Source organism: Bos taurus, chromosome 6 (assembly GCF_002263795.3).
Source record: "Bos taurus isolate L1 Dominette 01449 registration number 42190680 breed Hereford chromosome 6, ARS-UCD2.0, whole genome shotgun sequence".
Lineage (NCBI taxonomy): Eukaryota > Metazoa > Chordata > Mammalia > Artiodactyla > Bovidae > Bos > Bos taurus.
Genome location: NC_037333.1, coordinates 22,905,639 through 22,923,784, shown reverse-complemented (window position 1 = coordinate 22,923,784; position 18,146 = coordinate 22,905,639). Strand labels below are relative to the sequence as shown.

At 38.5% G+C, this 18,146-nt stretch overlaps 1 protein-coding gene across 6 annotated transcripts in view; it reads left to right on the top strand.

Moving 5' to 3' along the window:
• Positions 1–18,146, top strand: part of BANK1 (B cell scaffold protein with ankyrin repeats 1) — a 321,139-nt gene that overhangs the window by 92,529 nt on the left and 210,464 nt on the right. For all 6 annotated transcript variants that reach the window (XM_059887725.1, XM_024993521.2, XM_010805953.3 and 3 more), the window contains 2 exons: positions 8,561–8,699; positions 17,624–17,763. In XM_059887725.1, coding sequence (XP_059743708.1) covers positions 8,561–8,699; positions 17,624–17,763 — 279 coding nt within the window. The remainder of the gene's footprint in view (positions 1–8,560; positions 8,700–17,623; positions 17,764–18,146) is intronic.

Here is an 18,146-nt window from a genome sequence, read left to right as displayed (position 1 = left end):
AGTCTAAATTCATGTCCCAGTTTTCATGCACCACAAGAAAGATAAGTGAAAATCACGTTTCAGATTTACCAGGAACCTGCATCTCTTATGTCTTCTGCACTGGGAGGTGGGTGCTTTTACCACCAGCAGCACCTGGGAAGCCCAGGATAGCATTCAGTCTATACCAGTTGTCTGAAAGCTCCACCTTTGTGCTTACTCGTTTCTGAGAAGTCTTCAAGTTACTGGGTAAATGGAATCCACTTAAATGTATAGCTTTCTCTCTCCAGAAATGATATTTGAGACTTCTCTGCCATTGTACAAAATCTAGAAATTTACGAGACTGTCATTGCCAGTCACCAGGTCATATTTGCGATGTGCCTCTTCTGCTCCCAGTATCTTCAAATTCTATGAATTTCCCCTTTACACTTTAAAGTTTCTGGCATGCCCTTGTTGAGTGGACTGATTCAGTCTATTGGTGTCATCTTCATTCTGTCTGATGAACAGGGAATTAGTTTAATTCTCTCCTGCTGTCTCCTGCTGCAGAATGGCTTGAGTCTGTAGATCCGCCGCTAGCCAAGTGCTCTCCCTGAGCCCTCCTCTGCTCTGGAGAAGTGGCGTTTATTGGCGTAACTGAGGCTGCAGGTGAGCCTGCTGCGGCTTTTACCCCAGGAGCCTGGCCCTTTTGATTCCTTCTGCCTAGTCATCTTTCCCAGCATTGTTCCTTCCCTGGACCTTGAAATTTGTGCCACTTTAAAAACAGCAGAAAAACATTTTTTTTCTTTTGACAGGTGTTTTTTTTTTTTTTTTTTTTTGTGCAATAGTGAAGATGTGCCTCCAGTGTTCTATTTATGTAAGTTATTCTCTGTCTTTTTAAGAAACACCTAAATGGGTCTTAACAGTTTAAATCTGCTTAATGTGGCCTCTTCTTTTCCCTTTTCTAGGATTAGCAATCTTTGTTCTGTTTTAGTGTTTGTTAAGCTTTTTGTTGTTTTTTATGGGCCAAGATACTTTGCTTTTCTAGCATATTCCTCTTGATTTTGTCTTGTATGGGGTAATATATCATGAGAGATATGAAATCAGTGAGTTCTAAGTCTTCCAAACAAGTCCATTGTTCAAAGTAATCTTACCCAGTTTTGTTCTTGATGAATTATCCACTTGGGAGGCATTCTCCCATTGAAATAATATCTAAACCAGAACTGAACCTGGTCTGTTATTTGCTAGCTTCTTTTCCCTTTGCTGTGTATTTACCCCAAAGTCCTAATTTCATTAATTTCTCAGGAAAATTCCCTCAGAACGATGGTTCTCATCTGGGAGTGATTTGGCTGTCTCTCCCAAGGAGATATCTGGCAAAGTCTGCAGACAAGTTTGTCATAACTGGGGGTTGCTCCTGGCAACTGCTGAGTAGAAGCCAGGGATGCTACTAAAAACCCCATAGTGCACAGGGTGTTCCCCACAGCAGTGACTTCTCTGGTCCCAAAATGTCAGTAGTGTCAGGGTTAAATCCTGCGTCAGAGGACAGAAAATACATTCATGCCTCTCAGTAATAGGTCACCTTCAAATCCTCCTAGGAATGGCATTCAAGGAGGCAGTGCTCTTCTTCAGAGCCTTGTCTGCAGTCTGGGCAGTTCTGTGATCACTTGTTAGAGCTGTGCTATGCTGTGCTAAGTTGCTTCAGTTGTGTCCGACTCTTTGCCACCCCATGGACTGTAGCCCGCCAGGCCCCTCTGTCCATGGAATTCTCCAGGCAAGAATATTGGAGTGGGTTGCCACAAGAACACTGGAGTGGGAAGGGGATCTTCCCAGCCCACGGATTAAACCCACTTCTCTTACATCTCCTGCATTGGCAGGAGGGTTCTTTACCATTCACGCTACCTGGGAAGCCCTGCTTGTTAGAGAAGCATCATCTCTAAGCAGTAATCCAATCACTGGATAATTTTTTAATGGATTTGACCTGAAGCTTTAAGAGGGATCCTTTGAGTGTTTTCCTCAATGGCCCTTTCAGAAATACTGTGGTTTGCTCTAAATGCCTCCTGCCTCTCCTGGAGCCCCAATCATGGGTCAGTAATGGCCTCTCTATTGCTTCTTCCATCTTAAAGAGCAGCTAAGAGGAGCTTATTTTTATCTTATCTTATCTGTGTAGGCAGGACTTCAATATGGCATTCCCTTCCTTTTGGTAGAATCTGCTGCAATCTCAGCTTTCCTCCACCCCTAACCTCTTACTTCCTTTCATATAGTTATATATATTTCTTTATGTTTATGTTATTCTTCCATAGCTATTGTTCAGATGAGACTGGTTACTTGTTGATTTTTGAGCAAATTTAGTTCTTAAACTTATAGTATCACGACAAAAAAACCTTTTAATGGGCTTTATCAGCAATTATAACTATATTAATTTCATTGACTTGTTTTTCTGAGTCCTAGAACATAGCACATCCGCTGGTAAAGACCTTCATTTTATTTGACCTTCACTGATGTATATGTCTGTGTCTGTAACCATAATATGAGTCTCCAAACTCAAATCTGTTCAGATCACAGATTGTATAACCAGTGAATCTAGAGAAACTCAGAGAATATATGAAGGAGTGTGACTCTTAGCAGGGCCCATGGGGAAGCTACAAAAACCTCTAAGATTAGCAGCTTCCTGTTCACTCCTTGGCACTGAATACAGTTTAAAACAATTCACAGAAACTAACAGCACTGCCCACTTATTTCTGACATCAAGTCACACATTAGATCTTGATAACCAACCTTAACTTAAAGTCAGGTCCTATGATTTAATTGAAACATAATAGTAAAAGCAGCAAAAGATTATTGTGTGTGTCACTGCCTAAAATGTCTATGTTGTGAACATTACCCCTTCAGTGCTAAGGTTTTACAATGACAAAAATGTGTTTTTTTCCCTTTAACCAAGTGTTTCTCAAATTAGGCAGCATATAGGGATGATTAGGGGAGGTTTTACAAAGTAAAAATGCCTGAATCCTACTGTTAGAGATTCAGATGTAAATAGTCTGAGTTTTGGCCTGGATATTGGGAGTTTTAAAAGCTTCTCAGGTGATTCTCCAAGGTGAGAATTAGCAGCCAAATTTGGAACCATTGCCATGACCTAATCCTTGCTCTATCGTCACAGGTCAGGTCAGGGTCAGCTTTAGGGACTTGCACAGTGCTGGCTTAATAAGGCCCATGCCTGTGCAACTGTGCTTGTAGAGCTAGTTCCTATTATGAATATATGAAAAGAACCATTAATCTGGTTGCACAAGTCAAAGTAAGCTGATATTATCCACGAGGATCAAAATCCTTTGTTACCTGTGCTTAATGATTCATTAAAGTCTAGAAGGGCACCCACCCTGACAATCTAGAAACTCCACTACCAATGTGTTGTACTGCAGACAAAGTTCCAGCCCTTTTGGTGAGGTCTCACGGTTTGTTTACAATGCAGCAAATCTAGAGAGTTTGGTAGTGATTATTATTATAACTCTTTCTCAATTTGAATGCTTAGAGCCAGATAAGAGGTAAACAAAGAAGTTAGATTGAGAGCAAAATAGCATCTTCTGATAAAACTGAATTTATGACCATTTGAGTGTCCTAATATTTCCTCCATTGAATTAAATATGTCCATATAATTGTAGCTTTAATTAAGATGTCCATAATAATTAAGGCTTCCCCAATGACTCAGACAATTAAGAATCTGCCTGCAATGCAGGAGCCTCAGGTTCAGTCCCTGGGTCTGGCAGGGACTGAAGGGAATGGCAACCTGCTCTAGTATTCTTGCCTGGAGAATTCCATGGACAGAGGAGCCTGGTGAGCTACAGTCCCTGGGGCTGCAAAAAGTTAGACACGACTGAGGCAACTAACACTTCCACTCTTTTCACTTTCATAATAATTAAGAACAGGGCTGGACGGGTGCAGGCCTTCCCTCCTCAGCAGCCCCCTTTGAGCATGGAGATGCAAGAAGCAGATGAAGCTGTGAGTCCTGAGGGGGATAAGGAATAATGCTTGCTCAAAGTAAAAAAAAAAAAAAAAAAGTCATATTTTTATAGGCTTATTCCATCTCAATGTAAAAATACATATAGATTGCCTCTTTTCAGTTTTTTTTAAAGATTCTTTTTGATTTGGACCATTTTTAAAGTCTTTATTAAATTTGTTACAGTACTGCTTGTATTTTTATTTTTTGGCTGCGAGTCACATGGGATCCTAAGTCCCCAACTCACACCCCCTGCATTGGAAGGTGAAGTCTTAACCTGGAACCACCAGGGAGTTCCCCAGAGCACCTCTTATGTACTTAATTCTTATAAGATGCCAAAATGATATAAAAAATAAAAATACCTTCAGGGTGTTTAAAATCTGTCTGGGAAGCCTCAACACAGACATTAAAAACTTATTAAGAGGGCATGACTGAGAAAGGTTCAAATGAGGAGTACACGTGTGAAATGTTTTATGATCCCTTTGGAAGTTGTACGTGAAACCTGAGTTGGACCTTGGTGAAGAGGATAAGTATGAGATGGAGGGAGAGTAGGAACTCAAGAGCAGGCCAACATTATGTGCAAATAGGAGTGGCTTCCTAATTAGCAGGGCCCAGTGTAAAATGAAAAGGTAGAGACCCCAGTTCTAATTATTAAGCATTTCAAGGTGTGATAGCAGAATATTAAAACAAGTGCAGGTTCTGTGCACCTTCAGAGATTACATGCCCTTGGAGCTTGTCCCAGTTACAAATGAGATGTCAGTCCCTCCTTGGGGGTGGTCAGTGTGCTTATCTTTTGTTTAGGCCTCTTCTCTGGAGATGGTTGAAAGGTGGGAGAGAATCTGGTGCATAAGAAGCAGCCCATGGAAGCACCCGGCTTCCCAGGTGGCGCCAGTGGTAAAGAACCCGCCTGCCAACGCAGGAGACTTAAGACATATGGGTTCGATCCCTGGGTCGGAAGATCCCATGGAGGAGGAAATGGCAGCCCACTGCAGTATTCTTGCTGGAGAACCCCATGGACAGAGGAGCCTGGCAGGCTACAGTCCATAGGATCGCAAAGAGTCGGATATGACAACAGCAACTTAGCGCAGCACGGCATGTGAGCACCAATGAATGAGGATGAGTTGCTGGCTGAATATACACCAGGAGAGGATGCTCGGGTTTACTAAATTTGGAAGGCGAGAGGTCAGAGTTTTACATGAAGGGATGAACAAATAGAAGAAAACACCAAAGAACTTTGAAGCTGGATTTGAGCTAGAGTGAAAATGGGAAGTCATTAAAGCTGCAAAATAAGGAGACAGACATGAGCAAGTGAGGGACTAAGGAACTGCCTTGGAAGTGTGGTCTCTGAAGAGGAAGTGGCAGGCGTGAGGACCGGAAGGAGCTCCAGTTACTGACCTCAGACTCAGATGAAGTAGTGCATGAGGAGGCATAGGCAGAGAAACAGAAGCATTTCCCTGAGGCCGGATGTGTGAAGCCAGAGCAGTAGGTGGACTCATGGGATCTTTTCTCAAAGTGCAATTTAACTGATATAGAGAAATTTAGTTCAGAATATCCTGTAGACAAATACTTGGGAGCACTAGACTCTGCTGGAAAAATGCCAGAGGTGGATGTGTGTCAGCTGAAATGATTTTTTTTAACATCAACATATTTGTAAAAAACCCCGTAGTACAGAGCCTTAAAAATGTAAATTTTATTGGTGGGTGATTTATGCTTAGGGAAATAATATTTAAATAAGAGAACTTTGAAATTAATGACTTTTGGGTAAACACAGTTTTATAAGAGCATATAAATTGGATTCCTGTTTATTTTGTGAAAGACTGAAATTCAGTTTGACTTTGAAGAAAGCCTTTGAAAGGTGATATCTGAGATAATCATAAAATATATTTAATTTTAGTTATTTTGAAGGTTAAAACAGCATCATGTAAACAGTAGTATAGAGTTTAATTTAAATAATTCTGATTGATTTTCAGAATGTAAATCTTTGTATTCATTACTCTAGTCTTAAAATAGAAATATAATAGCCTTCCATATTGGTTTTTGAGGTATGTGTGTGTGTGTGTGTGTGTGTGTTTTGGTTAGGATTAAAGGAAATGGCTTTATATAAAAAGTGATTAGCCCTCAGTCAGTCCTGTCTAACTCTTTGTGATTTCATGGACTGTAGCCCACTAGGCTCCTCTGTCCCTGGAATTTGCCAGGCAAGAATACTGGAGTGGGGTGTCGTTTTCTCCTCCAGGGAATCTTCCTGATCCAGGGATTGAACCCATATCTCTTACATCTCCTGAATTGGCAGGTGGATTCTTTACCACTGTTCCACCTGGAAAACCCAGTATAAAACAGATGCTCAAAAGATGTTTATCCCTTCCTTTTCTCTGTATTAAATCCAATCTTCTTATCCTTAGTTTTCTCTCAGGGTTTTTTTTCAAATAGGGTTTTCAATAACCCCTTATATCTTTGTAGTTGTTGTTCAGTCGCTAAGTCACATCCAACTCTTTGCAACCCCCTGGACTGCATCACACCAGGCTTCTCTGTCCTTCACTGTCTCATGAAGTTTGTTCAAACTCATATCCATTGAGTCTGTGATGCCATCCAACAATCTCATCCTCTGTCATCCCCTTCTCTTCCTGTCCTAAATCTTTCCCTCATCAGGGTCTTTTCCAATGAGTCAGCTCTTCCCATCAGGTGGCCAAAGTATTGGCACTTCAACTTCAGCATCAATCCTTCCAATGAATATTCAGGGTTGGTTTCCTTTAGGATTGACTGGTTTGATCTCCTTGCTATCCAAGGGAGTCTCAAGAGTCTTATCCAGCACCACAGTTCATAAACATCAATTCTTCAGCACTCAGCTTTCTTTATGGTCCAACTCTCACATCCATTCATGACTATTGGAAAAATCATAGCTTTGACTATATATGGACCTTTGTCAGCAAAGTGATGGCTCTGCTTTTTAATACGCTGGCTAGGTTTGTCATAGCTTTTCTCCCAAGTAGCAAGCGTCTTTTAATTTCATGGCTGCGGTCACTCTCTGCAGTGATTTTGGAGCCCGAGAAAATAAAATCTGTCAGTTTCCATTTCTTCCCTATCTATCTGCCATGAAGTGATGGGACTGGATGCTATGATCTTAGTGTTCTGAATGTTGAATTTTAAGCCAGATATTTCACTCTCTTCTTTTATTTTCAGCTTTCTGCCATTAGGGTGGTAGCATCTGCATATCTGAGATTGTTGATATTTCTCATGGAAATCTTCATTCCAGCTTCTGTTTCATCCAGTCCAGCATTGCATATGATGTATTCTGCTAAGAAGTTATCTCAGCAGGGTAACGATATACAGCCTTGACATACTCCTTTCCCAATTTTGAACCAGTCATTCCACGTCTGGTTCTAACTGTTTCTTCTTGACCTGCATACAGGTTTCTCTGGAAGCGGGCAAGGTAGTCTGATATTCCCATCACTTTAAGAATTCCCCACAGTTTGTTGTGATCCACACAGTCAATGTTTTTAATACAGACAATGAAGCAGAAATATATATATTTTTTCTAGAATTCTATTGCTTTTTCTATTATCCAACAGATGTTGGCAATTTGAATCTTATATACATAGATTTGGGCTTCCCTAGCTTTTCCACCTTAATAAAATCTTGAAACTTTTAGATTTATAACCTCTAGTCAACCGAACAGCCTTCACTGGTATTCATCATAAAGAGTAACAAAAGAATCTCTTATTGGTAAGATTAACAATACACTTGACACTTGAACAATAGGGGTTTCGAATTGCATGGGTCCACTTATACATGGATTTTTCTCAGTAGTAAATACCCCAGTACAACATGATCTGCAGTTGGTTGAATCAGGATACTGCTGTTGCAGAGGGTGTACTATCAATCTTATATGGATTGTCCACAGTGCAGAGGGCCAGTAGATGCTCCTAAAAGTTATGTTGTTCAAGGGTCAACTGTATTAGACATCTAAACCAATTAATCATATTTAAAGTATAAGAGATCTTAAAGCTAAACATGTTCGATCCTCTTATTTATAGATAAATACACCAAGTCCTAGAAAGGTGAAGGAAAGGGATTTGGGGGAAAAAAAGAATTTTTTTAGCAATTGAATTACATTCCCTGCAGGTCTGTGAAGTGATGCTCATCACCTTCACAAAGAACCTCTCACACAGGGATGAGGTGAAAGGAAAAGGGAGCAGCTATGAACTCAGTCGATTCATTTGCAAAATATGGTGCTGGGGGAAAATAAATATTCAATAGACATAAGTTGATAAACTTAAAATCTTGTGAGACTCACCTTTACATATTTCATTTATGAAGATGGCTGAAACTGTGGACACGATGGTGGTGGTGGCTTTAAGTTGTCTCCTACATTTGCAACCCCATGGACAGTAGCCCATCATGCTCCTCTGTCTATGGGATTTCCCAGGCAAGAATACTGAGGTGGATTGCCATTTCCTCCTTCAAGGGATCTGTCCCACCAAGAGATCGAACCCGGGTCTCCTGCCTGGCAGACGAGTTCTTTACACTAATTACCATGTTGGACCTTTATCACTAATAAGTGTATTTGGTTGGCTAATGAAAACTTTTCAAATGTCTAATTGAGTTATATTTTTCATTGTATAGAATCCTGGTGAAATATTTATTATTTTGAGAGATGAAGTAACCAGTGATGCTGTGGAGGTTGAATTTACATCAAATAGTAAATGCATTAGAACACAGCCAGCCCTCTGGAATAAAAGTGTCTGGAGTATGAAAGCTTTAGGTAAGAAATTTTTTTATGCTTTAATAAATATAAAACATCATTCTGAGTTCCTTTCAATAAATTTCTGGTAAATGGTTTCACTTCTCTACAGAAACTAATATTGTTCTGCAGGTGTTTCCTGTGTTTAGCTTTCACACATCCAAGGCTGTTATTATTAATCTGAGTTTGCCAAAGCACGAATGTGTAAATTATGAGATATTAGCCTATGTACCATGTGGTGAAATGACAGGCAGTAACATCATGTACTTTCAACTGTGTCAGCAAAGAGCACTTTAAATGTTAGCTATTAAATTAGGGAACTAAAATCATTCGCTTTATTGTAACAGAATGAGCAAACATTTGGATTTTCATTTGTAATTTTCTTCTTTTTTTGTTTTTTGTTTCTGCCATGCCCCTGAGTATGTTTTTGCTTGTTTGGAAAGCATAGTTCTTTTCCCTATTTTATCATCTTGGTACCATATCTATATACAATCTTCCCTCTTTTCCTTTTAAAAATTATGAACCTAACCATTTATTATCCAAGTTTGCTTCAACATGATAAATCGTATCAGATTTAAAATTGCAGGTGAAATATACAGACTTGTCTTGATAATTGTACTAAAATCAAAATCTAATATATTAATTTCTGAATGTTTTGATATAAATGTAGGACTTGCTGGTTTTTTAATTTATGGTGTCCTTTTAAAATCAGAGAATAAAACTTTATAAATGTTATTAAGTATTTTAAAGTACAAAGATATTCAATCTTATTATGAATTCAGAAATGTAGTAAAAAATTAAAGAGTATGTCAAACGCATCCAGAGCTTTTTTGTTTTCTTTTTAGAATATAATTCTAGTGAAATCCATTTACAGAGCATTTACAAATCTTTTCTGTTGTGTTGTGTAAGGTATGTGTCCCTTCTGTGGATATCCTCACACAGCTTAGATCAGAGTTGGATTATAGAAAGGGAGGACTCTATGCGAAGCATTTATAAACATCTTAGACACTGCTTCCTGTCATGGACAAGGACATGCAGAAGTGAAATGAGAAAGAATTCTGTTTCTTTTGCTTTTCTTCCAAAGCCTCTTACTTCCTTATGTCACATTTTTTAAATGATTTAATGAACAGTAATTTATAATTAGTTTAGAAGTTAAACTAAATCTAGTTAGACTAAAATCACTACAGAAATATCAGTATTGCAAATTAAGAAGTACTGAGGTAATACTTCCCAAATACCAAATCAAAATGTCAAATAAAATTATTCACATTAAGATTTTATGTTCAGTTTACCTAGTAGCTAAGAGCAGTGAAAAGAATAAAATGTCAAATTTCAGATGTTTTTCAGAAAAATAGAAAACTGTTATTCCATAATTTCCAAGATATATGAGACTATAATATTATCTATGTGATTGAACAACTAATTTATAGTAAAAATAAATAAACTATTATTTACCAGGTATGCTAATTAAACCTCTCCAACTCTTTTTTTTCAACGAGTGTATTCTGTACATTAATGATAGATTTTCTTACAAAATGTTGCCTGTTATGTAACAATATATAGGATAGTTCCATGAATAAGTATGGGACTATGGATGGGACATGGTTCAGCAGAAATGGCCTCAGAGTCTTACTTTCTCTGCCTCGTGGTACTGTTTCTTAAAAAATTTGAACCCTAGCAAGAACTACATTTTACGTTATGATACAATATGTATGCATGAATACATAATGAAAACAAAGGTTTTAAAAGCAATACTTAGACTAATGGTTTCAGCCATTACACCTAAAGACCTTGAAAGTTGCCACTCCCATTCTTACAACAAGAAAAAACTGAACAAACTGAAAATCAGTGACTTTTCTTGAACTCCGAGAACTGAAGTTGGAGGGCAAACAACCATTACATGTGGAGAGAAAGGTAAATCAAGAGTGACATCTAAGATCTGCTTCCCTGGAACGGAAGTCTCTGGAGCCATAAACTGGTAAGAACACCTAAATGGTAATTCTCGTGAATTGCTGAAGACTAAGTGTGAACTAGCTTGAAAGTAAGAAACCCCTGGAGGCTGCCATCTTATGTGTGCTGTGTGCTCAGTCGTGTCCGACTCTTTGTGACCCCGGGGACCGTAGCCCACCAGGCTTCTCTGTCCATGGGATTTTCAAGGCAAAAATACTGGAGTGGGCTTCCATTCCCATCTCCAGGGGATCTTCCCAACCCAGGGATCAAACCTGAGTCTCCTGAGTCTCCTGCATTGACAGGTGAATGGATTCTTTACCACTGAGTTGTCTTATGAGGCACCTATAATTTTGTGGAATTTATCTCCAGGAATCCCATCAGATTCACACAGTGAAGATCTGAGAAAGTTCTGGAAGATTCTGCTGGGTCAGAGGAAGCATAATCAAGGGGAAATACTCTCCATGTGTTCTCCATAACGAAGGTCTACTTTTCAGGGGGAAACACTTTACCAGAGTCTCATCCTACCTGAGGAAGGGAGCCCCCTCTAGCCTTTCTGCCTCATTTAAGTGGGGGAGAAAGAAAGCTATGGCATGGCAAAAATGCTAGTGGAAGTCACAGCAAAAGACACAGGCCCACTAAAGACTGAGAATCATAAGATTAAAGTGCTCCCCTCTGCCCAACCTGACGATTACCACAGCGGTGTAATGACCGTGAGTTACATCTTGAAAGAATGCAAGATTGCAGTGTCTTTCTGAGGAACAGTACTTAGGGAAGCACCAGATCAAGAGAGAAGACAAGGACAAGAGAGGAAGTCGAAAATTTTGGCACTGACAGCTACAGTGAACAGTAGATACAGTCCAACTCCTAGATAGATTACTCTCACTACACCCTTACCTATTTTACTTCTTATACCCCAAACAAATAACCCTGGTGGCTCAGTCAGTAAAAAATCTGCCTGCAGTATGGTAGACGCAGATTCAATCCCTGGGTTGGGAAGATCCCCTAGAGAAGGAAATGTCAACCCACTGCAGTATTCTTGCCTGAGGAATCCCATGGTCAGAGAAGCCTGGTAGGCTACAGTCCATAGGGTCACAAGGAGTTGGACACGACTGAGAGACTTCACTTTCACTTTTCACCCCAAACAACATACTGCTTTTAGACAAGAAATTACAAGACATGCCAGAAAGCAAGGACAAAATAGTCCAGAGTGATAAAATGCACATCAGACCAGACAAGTGTGACACAAATGTTGGAATTATCAGACAGGAAATTTTACACAACTATGATTAATATGTTATGGGTTGTAATGGAAAAGTAGACAACATGCAAGAATATACGGGTACTGTAAGTAGAGAGAAACATATTTTTTCTTTTCATTTTTTTCACTGTTATTCAGAACCTCCTAAATTCATGTCATGATGAGCTGCTGCTGCTGCTGCTAAGTCGCTTCAGTCGTGTCCGACTCTGTGCGACCCCATAGACAGCAGCCCACCAGGCTCCTCCGTTCCTGGGATTCTCCAGGCAAGAATACTGGAGTGGGTTGCCATTTCCTTCTCCAATGCATGGAAGTGAAAAAATAAAGTGAAGTCACTCAGTCATGTCCGACTCCTAGCAACCCAATGGACTTACAGCCCACCAGGCCACTCTGTCCATGATGAACTAGTGGGTCACAAACTATAGTTGGAGAAACAGTTTTGCAGCTGCACCAGCCAATATGGTAGCCATCGGCCACATCTGGTTATTTAAACTTTATTATAATTAAATAAAGTTTAGAAATCAGTTGCACTAAGCATATTTCAGGTGCTTCATTGGAACATATCCATCATCTCGGAAGTTTGATTGGACAGCACTGACTGTACACTGGAGTTCCCTTTTCTCTACACCAGCTGCAGAGTAAGAGGGGATACCCAGTGTGCTCTTGCAGGCTAGCCATCTGTGTAGAATCTGCAGTGAAGTTAAGGAAATACTTAACTGGTGGCCAAAAGAGCTGTTTTGATTCTGTATTGAGCCATTTACTGGGAAACTTTAGACAAGTCTCTTGATCTTTCTGTGCTAGTTTTCTTTCGGATAAAACAACTTCTGTACTTGTATTTTAAGTACTCATGTACAGAATGTTTGGAGATAAGGGAGATAATATATGAGACACCACTGAGACATCCAGCTGAGGAACAAAGTATCAATCTCTCCCTCTAGCAAATCTCATAAACTTGAGTGGCTTTAAAACTTCCTTCTCTTCCTTTTGGGAGAGAATTGAAGCATCTTTCTCTATAAATACTGTACTCCTCATATTGCCCACTCCCTCCTCCTGTGTTCACATCCCTTGATATAAAATTTGTCCCCGTTCACTCTTGGGCAACCATGCTCAGGAGCACTCCCGGTTCTGAATATCTCACGTATAATTCCTGTACCTACTGATGACTTCCAGGGCAGGAAATGATCTCAATTGGTACCTCATACCATCTAATACTAGTCTAAACATATTTAAAATTTAAAATTTTTTTTGTTCTGCTTCTTTGAATACCAAATTAAAATGGAGGATCTAACCTTGAAGTGGAAACATACCAGGGATGCTTCTCTACTCTCAGGGTTCTTTTGAAGAATACTGATGTTTCAAATTCAGGAGATGGCCTCTCTCTGTTGGTCTCTTTCCACCTAGAAAAAGTGCTCATGTGACTTCACTTTCTAAAACGCACACCTTCCTAATGATGTCCACAGATTCATCTCTGACAGGTACTGTTTTGTGTTATAGGAATTCGAAGCTTCTATAGTCCTCTTTTGCCAAAACTTATAAAAATACATGTGAAGGCTTTAATGAAAAATAAAATAATTTTAACTCAGAAAGAAGAAAGTATTCCTCTGGTACCTGCATCTCAGGCAGAAAATTATTTTACACAGCAGGGGGACAATCAATTAAAAGTTGAAAGGAATGTAAAATGTATCCACAAAGAGACAGAATTTCTTGATTAATTAAGAAGCTGTGTTCTGGATAATGTAAATGATAATTTCATATTTCATTTAAAAAACAAGGAAATACTTTAGGATGTGCTAAGTATGCTGAACATACTTAGAAAAGTAACAACTGTTAAGAAATTATTCTAAATATCATAATTCAGGTTTTAAACATGTATTAAATTGGTAGTAATTTTTAGGTGTGACTAAGATTTTGAAGCCACCAATATTTATTTAATAATAATTTCCAATCAACAGTGTTATGTTTATTTCTGTTTCCTATAGAAGCTTTATGTGGGTTGATTCAAAGTTTACTATGTTGTAAAGTGCTAAATTTGGTTAATAAAGGAACACAACTTCTCAGACAAAGGAAAACAGAAAGCAAAAAGCAATTAAGTTAATGGATTTGTGAAATATATATATTTTATGGAAATAGTGAATATAGTTCTGATATTCAGAAATACCTTTGGATTATATTTCCCATAAATTAGTTTGTTCCTCCCCTGGAAAGATATGTGTGTGTGTGTGTGTGTGTGTTGTGTGTGTGACTTAGTAGCATCTGACTTCTTGTGACTCCTTGGACAGTAGCCCACCAGGCTCCTCCATCCATGGAATTCTCCAGGCCAGAATACTGGAGTGGGTAGCCTTTCCCTTCTCCAGGGGATCTTCCTGACCCAAGGATCAAACTTGGGTCTCCCGCATTGCAGGCAGAATCTTTACCATCTGAACCACTAGGGAAGCCCCACCTGGAAGGGTAGACCACTTAAATAGTGGAGACAGAGATGGTTGTCAGAGATTCTTGAATGGCCTAGAACTTGATATTTAAAATTTAAATACAGTTCGTTTTTAACCATTGCTCCTCTGTAAGTATATTTTATTATGTATCTATGTCTGATGGAGGTAGGGAGTTCCATCTTTCCTTCCATGATACATCCTTTTTCATCTTCATAACTGACCCTCATATGCTTCCTTAGTTTGGTGATCTTGACCTGCATTTGTGTGTAATTCTGGTGTTAAATGTCACTTGCCTACTTTGTCTAGATAGTAAACAACAGAACTCACTTTCCCTCTCTTCTGTTGAGTCTTTAAATTAATTGGTTTTTATTTTTACTGAGTAGTTATACAATGTAGACATCATAGTGACCACAGAGTACTGGTCAGGAAAAAGCCAGTTCAATTAATATGTTACTAAGGAGGGTCTTTGTACCAGAGGAAGCCATAAAAGTTCTTTCTGATTTATCAGTGGAAACAGTAATTAGGTCTTGATTGAATAAATTCAATAAAATTTATTGAAAATTCAATATTGATTGACATTCAATAGATATGAAAGTATTTACAGCAAAAGCTATACTTCAAATGGCATCTCTTTGGAGGATTTCTCTAAAATCAACATCATGATCAATTGATCTAATGGTAAAATTTTGAGTCAACTAATGACTCAAGACATCAGGAATATATCAGTTTATTCTCATGTTAAATTCTAAAGAAATTAGAGTATTTTAAATATCCTATACTAAGCAATATTCTTACCATGTATCCTTCATGATTTATCATCTGACTTTTCAGAAGGTTAACATCCCATTGTAAAACTCCTGATTTGTTTACTGATAAACAAAACCAATATTTGCTTTCAAAATCGTCTTTGTGAAATCTACTGAAATTGATTTCATTTCACTCCAGTAACTCCAGAACCACTTAACTATATACACACACAACTGTAACTGATAAGGAATACTTTACTGCTTCCAGTTTTTGAGATTTCTGTTACATTCTCTATTGGATGAATACTTATTTTTGTAAGGGAGAACTCTTCTACATTTTTTTTTAATAATGTAGTTTAAATGTCTGGTCAAGCAATATGAGAAGAGGAACTTCAGCTTCTTGATCTAGTTAAATCTAAGATTGCTATTTTGGCTTCAAATTTCCCTAAGCAATATTGTGGGAGGTCCTGTAGCCTCTTCAGGAGATAAAGTAAAACTTATGCTTAAACATCCACTGGATCATTGAAAAAGCAAGAGAATTCCAGAAAAACATCTATTTCTGCTTTATTGACTATGCCAGCCAAAGCCTTTGACTGTGTGGATCACAATAAACTGTGGAAAATACTGAAAGAGATGGGAATACCAGACCACCTGACCTGCCTCTTGAGAAATTTGTATGCAGGTCAGGAAGCAACAGTTAGAACTGGACATGGAACAACAGACTGGTTCCAAATAGGAAAAGGAGTACGTCAAGGCTGTATATTGTCACCCTGCCTATTTAACTTATATGCAGAGTACATCATGAGAAACGCTGGGCTGGAAGAAACACAAGCTGGAATCAAGATTGCCGGGAGAAATATCAATCACCTCAGATATGCAGATGACACCACCCTTATGGCAGAAAGTGGGGAGGAACTAAAAAGGCTCTTGATGAAAGTGAAAGAGGAGAGTGAAAAAGTTGGCTTAAAGCTCAACATTTCAGAAAACAAAGATCATGGCCGCTGGTCCCATCACTTCACGGCAAATAGATAGGGAAACAGTGGAAACAGTGTCAGACTTTATCTTTTTTGGGCTCCAAAATCACTTCAGATGGTGATTACAGCCATGAAATTAAAAGACACTTACTCCTTGGAAGGAAAGTTAAGACCAACCTAGATAGTGTATTCAAAAGCAGAGACATTACTTTGCCAACAAAGGTCCGTCTAGTCAAGGCTATGGTTTTTCCAGTGGTCATGTATGGATGTGAGAGTTGGACTGTGAAGAAAGCTGAGTGCCAAAGAATTGATGCTTTTGAACAGTGGTGTTGGAGAAGACTCCTGAGAGTCCCTTGGACTGCAAGGAGATCCAACCAGTCCATTCTAAAGGAGATCAGTCCTGGGTGTTCGTTGGAAGGACTGATGCTGAAGCTGAAACTCCAGTACTTTGACCACCTCATGCAAAGAGTTGATTAATTGGAAAAGACCCTGATGCTCAGAGGGATTGGGGGGCAGGAGGAGAAGAGGATGAGGTGGATGGATGGCATCACCGACTTGATGGACATGAGTTTGAGTGAACTCCGGGCGTTGGTGATGGACAGGGAGGCCTGGCGTGCTGCGATTCATGGGGTCGCAAAGAGTCAGACATGACTGAGCAACTGAACTGAACTGAACTGAATGCTTAAACCTTTAGAACTTTAAAATATAACGTTTCATCAGTGGTTTCATCAGATGGCTTGTACTTAATGGCTTATTCCAAACCACAGAAATTTGGGTGACAATTTTTCAGGAGAATCTAGGAAATATCTCTGTGACAAAGAGTGAGAGTTTTTGAAGTATGCTCTGTGAATGAGTTTAAAGAGCTGAATTTTGTTTACTTTTGTTACAATAAAACACAACTTTCCATTGAAGTGATTATTTGGTGTTATCCTTTCATGGAGGGCACAGCAGTCTTAGGTGACTGTATATTTGTTGATGTGTTACAGCAGAATTTACAATGCAGTGTATCCGTCAGTCACTTTGAACAGCTTGTTCACAAAAAGGCTGAATGGTTGGTATAAATGGCACTCAAGTAACAGGGTACTAAACCTTCCTTTCCTGAGGGTTTTTCATTGTAATCAGTTGAATAAAAGTTTTTATAATTTCAATCAACTCTACTCTTTCTTTTACCAGACAATTTTTTAAACTTTCCAAAAATTATTGGGAACTTTCTTTCTCAGATTAGTAACAAATCCCTAACTTTTAATGAATAACGCTACTGTTCTAAATTCTGAAATATTACATAGTAATGATTATAGATTACCAAAAAAAAATGGAGGTTAGAGGGTAAGGAGAAAAGATTTATTGCTTTGCTTTTATTATAATTTTAATGTATGTCTTTATCTGTTAAGTTTTTTTAAACAATTACATGCAAAAGTATACATTTTGTTTTGTGATTTCTAACTGCTGAAGATAAAAAGAAAACAATTACATGTTAAAAGTTAGTAAAATTGTTATGAATTCTTAAAACCTCACTTCATATTGACTAAGAGATGTAATAATATGGTACATGCATTTATATACTCAGCTCCTCTTATTTGTGTTTTATCAGATTTTCCCGCTGGCTCTGTCAATGTTGATGTCTACTGTGATGGAATCATTAAAGCCACAGCAGAGATTAAATACTATACAACCCCGAAGGCTATGAAATGCCTGTTGGGAGCTGCAGGTCCCCGAGATGATGTGTACCAGGTAAGTTGATCTTTCCATGAAGTCTGTAATAAACCTAAGAGCTAACGTAGAATAAATGAATGCATACTTTAGTGTAAAGTCTGAATGCTGGTTGAATAAAATGAATTAGTGATCAATAGGAAAGGAAGAAATTGACCTCTGTGATGCAAAAATGTAGATAAATTAGTTAGTATACGTCAAGTCATTTCAGATGATGTCACAACAGGTTATCCATTACAAAGTATTAAGGCTACTCTGATGGGCTCATTTTAAAGCTGTTACAGACCAAATAAAGACAAAAGGATTAAAGAGAACTCTTAAACAATGAATTTTCTCTTTAGCCAAATGTAGGTAATACAAAATAAAGTTTTGAAGTTAAGGATTCAGACAAGTCAAGAATACCA